General features: G+C 61.4%; 1 protein-coding gene across 2 annotated transcripts in view; it reads right to left on the bottom strand.

Annotated features, from left to right (window-relative positions):
• Nucleotides 1–243: 243 nt before the first annotated feature.
• Nucleotides 244–5189, bottom strand: part of TEAD4 (TEA domain transcription factor 4) — a 40055-nt gene continuing 35109 nt past the window's right edge. For both annotated transcript variants that reach the window (XM_021717914.1, XM_021717915.1), the window contains 3 exons: nucleotides 1756–1896; nucleotides 610–762; nucleotides 244–536 (listed from right to left, as the gene is read on the bottom strand). In XM_021717914.1, the coding sequence (XP_021573589.1) occupies nucleotides 423–536; nucleotides 610–762; nucleotides 1756–1896 (408 nt within the window). In that variant the 3' untranslated portion in view covers nucleotides 244–422. The remainder of the gene's footprint in view (nucleotides 537–609; nucleotides 763–1755; nucleotides 1897–5189) is intronic.

Below are 5189 nucleotides of genomic sequence, written 5' to 3' on the forward strand. Positions count from 1 at the left end.
GTGTGCACGGCTGTGGGCACGTGGCCCGTGTGTCCATCCTCGGGCCTCTGGAGGTGGCCGGCGGCCCAGTGCAGGGGCTAGAGAGGCAGCCCAGGGACCGTCGCATCTTGATCTCCGGCGTCTGGCGACTGTTCTTGGGCGAGTCCCTCGGGGGCGCTGGCTTCACAGGGCCCGGGGGCAACTCCCAGACTGCCCCCGTCTCCCCTAGTCCCCCCCAGGGCTCACACAGCCAAGACCAGGTCCTCTGAAAATACACAGCATCTGGGGTTTATTTGGGGTGGGCACCGCAGGCCGGGCACAGTCGGTTCCTGGGTCCGCTCCTCTGGGCTCTTGGCACTTCAGCAGGGGCTGCCCCCGCGGGTCCCCTCCCCGCGTCCCCGACTCCTGCACACGTCTCTGCCCCCCTCCCTGCTCCCCGAGTCTCATTCCTTCACCAGCCGGTAGATGTGGTGCTGTGCCCCGTGCTCGCTGGCCGACACCTCGAAGACGTAGGCGACGCACAACAAGGTCTCCTGCGTGTCTCTGTTGGTGACCACCTGCGGGCGAGAGGCCGGGTGAAGGCCCCACCTGGGCCGGGCCGCCCGCCCGCCCCTGGCCACAGCCCCGTACCTGCAGGATGGTGAAGTTCTCCAGCACGCTGTTCATCATGTACTTTTCGGGCAGGTGCTTCAGCTTGTGGATGAAATTGATCATGTACTCACACAGCGGGGACCGGTGGATGCGGTACGAGTAGTGGCCGTTCTCGTAGCGGGCGTACTCTGTCTGCAGGGCCCGGGCACAGCAGGTGCTCAGGTCCCCTCTGACCACCTCCGGCCCAGACCCCAGTCCATGGGAAGCCCCAGCCCCGGGCGCTGGTAGGTGGAAGGACGGGCAGGAAGAGACACAAGCCCGGCGTGGTGCCTGGGTCCCAGCTCCCTCCCTGTCACCCCCGCCCCACGAGGGGGGTGACCAGAACACAGCGTGCGGACGGCGAGGACGACCTGTCGCCTGCTTAGAGATCAACGGGCGATGGGTCACCCCTCCCTCGCACACTCGCCAGAAGGCAGGGGCCGGGCCGGGCCTCACACCCGGGGCCGCCTGGACTTGGGCCCTTCACTCCTGCCCTGCAGTGCCCTCGGCCAGGGGCTGGGCAGAGGTGGAAACCACTGCCCCAAAGGTAGGCTTGAATCTTCCGGAATTCCCCTAGTTTGGGGTCTCTGGGGTACCCACAGTGAGAACAGCAAGGACACGCATGGATGTTGGCCTTCGTGGAATGAAATATGAACGGGAGACGGAGGCCCCGGAGGTCCACCCCGGTTTCTGTGCCTGCAAGCTGTGCGGCCGTGGGGAAGACCCCCGCCGTGCCTGGGCCTCGGCTACGGAGTCAGAGGCCCTACCTGCGAGGGCTCAGCTCTGGGGGAGGACCGGAGGGACGGACTAGGGAGACCCCAAGCCCTGCCTGCTGCGGCTTGACCCCAGGAGAGCAGGGAGCGGGGTGTCGGCAAGGACGTGCTCAGGAGATGCAGGCTAAGCCTCCACGAGGGGCAGCAGCTCTGGCGAGCGGGACCCAGCAGTGGTGGTGAAGGCACCGGGAGAAGCCCACAGCACCCACCCAGAGAGAAGGCACCAGGAGCCGGCCAGAGCTCTGTGACTGCAGGGCATCTCCAGGGCACCCAGACGCGACGTGGACCAAGCCATGCTCAGCAGCCCAGTGCACAGGGAGCTCCAGCACATGCCGGTCCTGCCACGGCCCCTCACCCACGGGGTGGCTCCTACCTCGACTTTCTCCACCACCTGCTTGCCGAAGGAGCAGACCTTGGTGGAGCAGGTGATGATCATGTTCTCGGGGCTCTCGTACTGGCTGGAGACCCCGTAGAAGGAGCTGCCCTCGTCCTCGATGTTTGTGTTGAGGTCTGCCTGGAGGGAGACAGGGAAGCCGACGGGGGCGGTCAGCTAAGCCAGCCGGAGGCCCACGGGGGTGGGGAGGTCACAGTCCGGGTTCTAGGACCGGGGAGAAATCAGGAGGGCTTCAAAAGGACTTGGACAGCAGGAAGTTGCAAGGCTTCCATCGCCCTCCATGTCCGGGCCTGGTATCAAAAACAGGCCGCACGGCCTGAACCACAGGCAAAAAGGACACTGGGACCCACAGAGCTCAAGCCACGCTGCCTGCTTGGTGCCACACCCGCCATCCTGCCTTTAGGACTTCAAGGCTTGCAGCCTAAGACTTTGTTTTTGTGAAACTGCCCAGACCTGTATCTGTTGGTCGCTTCCTTTTTAGCAGGAACGAATCTATCAGAGACGCTGCAGAGTGAGTGCTAACAGTAAAGGTGCGAGGACAGAGGGAGGGTGGACGGGGGCCAGGGAATGCCTGTCTCATCCTCTGGTCCGGTGGTCGCCAGATGTGGTCAGTGGTCTCTCGGGAAGGGCTCTGGGTGGCCCCCCGCCGTGTCCTGGCACTGCCTCCAGGCCAGTCTTCCCTCACTTGGGATCACTCTCTTAACGGCTTGGAAAGATTCTTCAGAAGTCTGACCGTGTCACTCTGGTTCAAACCGTCTCACTGAGCCCTTTAGCCGCAAGGGACATGGGTCTCAGTCCCTGGCCTCACTCAGGGGGCCCTCCCTGGCTCAGCCACTGGGCCTGTGTCAGCTTCTCCTCCTGGCCCAGACGGAGCCATGGGTTCGAGACCGGCCCAGGCAACTGCAGGATGCTGGAGTGACCCGAAATGCACCAACACTTCCTTCCAGGAAAGGTGGAGTAACGCTCTGCCAATTTCACACCCAAAACCGTGGCCTTGGCTCCACCAAGGAAGCTCCCTGACTGCAGGCCCTGCCCGAGGTCACCAGCCGGCAGGTGACAGACCCCAGGTGCTCAGGGTCCAACCCCAATGCCTGTCCCACCCCAGTAGTGCCGCGGCAGTGAGACAATTCAACGTCTTGAGGACTCCGAGCCAGGAACTGTGATTCTGGAGCCCTGGGCCACTTCGGGGTCCCCACCCCCAGAGCCTTGGTCCCACGCTGCAGCACCCCATCGGGGTAAGGGTGCTCCCAGAGCAACTCAGAACCCAGAAGGAACGCACAGACTATCACAAAAGGCTATTCTTAGGGTGAGGCCATTCCTCCCGTCCACACGACTGGCTTGGATCCCTGCAAGCCGGACCCTACGAGTGCAGTGGGCACTCCAGGCCTCCACCAAGGCCCTGGCACCAAGGTTGAGTGCAAAAACCTGGGGATCCCCAGAACCCCAGGAAGGCTTCGGCACCATGGAGAGCCAGGCCCAGGCAGTTCTATGACCAGCCGTGGGGGCCACTCAATTGTTATTTTTCTCTAGTTTGGACTGAAAATCTCCAGACTGGCAGTAGGTGGGAGGTGGGGAGGGAGGGTGCTAATTGTCTTACGGCACAACAGAATTATTATGTAGCCACAAAAGAAGCCGAGAAGGACCTGCATTTATTGCGGACGGCTACGAACATGCTGTGTGAAAAAAAGCAGGTTATAAAACGGATTGTGGGTGTGTTACTTTTATGGTGAGAGAAAAAGGCTGTTTTTCTGTGGAAACAACGGCATACAGAACTTGGTGTGCTCTGCACTGACTTTAAAGGCCGTTAGGAAGAAAGAAAATCACAGAGAGTTAAGGCTGAACCCGAGTCAATGCTCAGCCTCTGAAACAAACAGCAGAGCTTATTAAACACCCTCCACTCCTGGTCCCAGGCTGGTCTCAGTCTCCCCACTCTAACTCCACCCAGTCTAACTACATTCCAGTCGGAATGAACCGTGGCTGTGACTGGTCCAAGGTCTCACAGGCAAAGAGGAGGTGAGCTGGGACCAGAACTCGGGATTCCTGTCTCCTATTTTCTCACAGTCACTTGCTCCTCCTAGGAGACTGAGTTGGCAGAATGGTCTTTTTTTTTTTGAGTTGCAGCCTCACTCTGTCGCCCACAGAGGGCAGCGGCACGCTCCCGGCCACCGCAGCCTCAACCTGCTGGGCTCCACCGGTCTTTCCACCTCAGCCTTCCAAGTAGCCGGAACTACAGGCGCGCGCTGCCATGCCTGGCTAGTTTTTTGATTTATCGTAGAGACGCGGTCTCACCAAGTTGCCCGGGCTGGTCTCGAACCCATGGGCTCAGGCAATCCACTCGCCTTGGCCTCCCAAAGTGCTGGGATGACAGGCTGAGCCACCGAGCTCAGTCAAAATGGTCTTAAAAGGGACTGGGGACAGTTGGTATGTGCTGGACACGCTGCAGCTAGAAGCACAGAGCAAAGATGTAGCCCATTCCTGAAAAAAGCTGGCAGGAAGCCCAGCTGCTTGGGACGGGAAGGCACCAGGGCAGGGCCGGGCGCAAAATGGTGACATCCCTGACTCCAGGCAGCGTGGCCTCCTGACCAAAGCTTCGTTCACGTCCCATCTAACACATCCTGGTTCTTTTACAACGACTCACTTTCTCTTTTTTTTGGAGTCCGAGTCTCACTCTGTCGCCCAGGCTGGAGTGCAGTGGCACGCTCACGGCCACCGCAGCCTCGACTTGCTGGGCTCAGGCGATCCTGCTGCTTCAGCCTTTCAAGTAGCTGGAACCACAGGTGTGCGCCACCATGCCCGGCTAATATTTTGATTTACTGTCGGACGAGGTCTCACCATGTTGCTCAGGCTGGTCTCGAACCCCCGGGCTCGGGCAGCCTTCTCGCCTCCGCCTCCCAAAGTGCTGGGATGACAGGCGTGAGCCACCACACTGGCCAACAGGGACTGGCTTTCATCCCTCAATCCCATCTAAGCGATACATCTGTGACACCGGGGACTCCGGTTTTCTCCTACTATACACGAAAGTAGCTACATAACTATTAGAGAAGCCACCTTTACTCGGGCACCACCTGGAAGAATGCCGTGCACAGAGCCGGAAAGACCGGCAGTGACACCCCCCGGCTCTTCCCGGCACACGAAGGCAGCAGCTGCCCCACCCCCAGTGGCTGGCGGGATCTCCGCCGCCCTGAGCTGTCATCTGCCCAGCCGTCCTGGAACCCCCACCCCCGAGATGGGACGTTTCCCTGGAGCCAGGAACAGAGCTCTCCCGGGCTCGCCTCGGTCTTCCCTGGAGGCGGCAGGCGGCTGTCCCCTCTCCTGCCTCCAGGTGGCGCCGGCGAGGCGCGCGAGTCGCCGCCGCCGCCGGGAGGAGCCCAGGGCCTGGCGCGAACCCTGGGAGGCCTCGTGTCCCGCCCCCC

This window comes from Carlito syrichta, unplaced genomic scaffold, assembly GCF_000164805.1.
Source record: "Carlito syrichta isolate Samal-C Ts95f unplaced genomic scaffold, Tarsius_syrichta-2.0.1 Scaffold311498, whole genome shotgun sequence".
Lineage (NCBI taxonomy): Eukaryota > Metazoa > Chordata > Mammalia > Primates > Tarsiidae > Carlito > Carlito syrichta.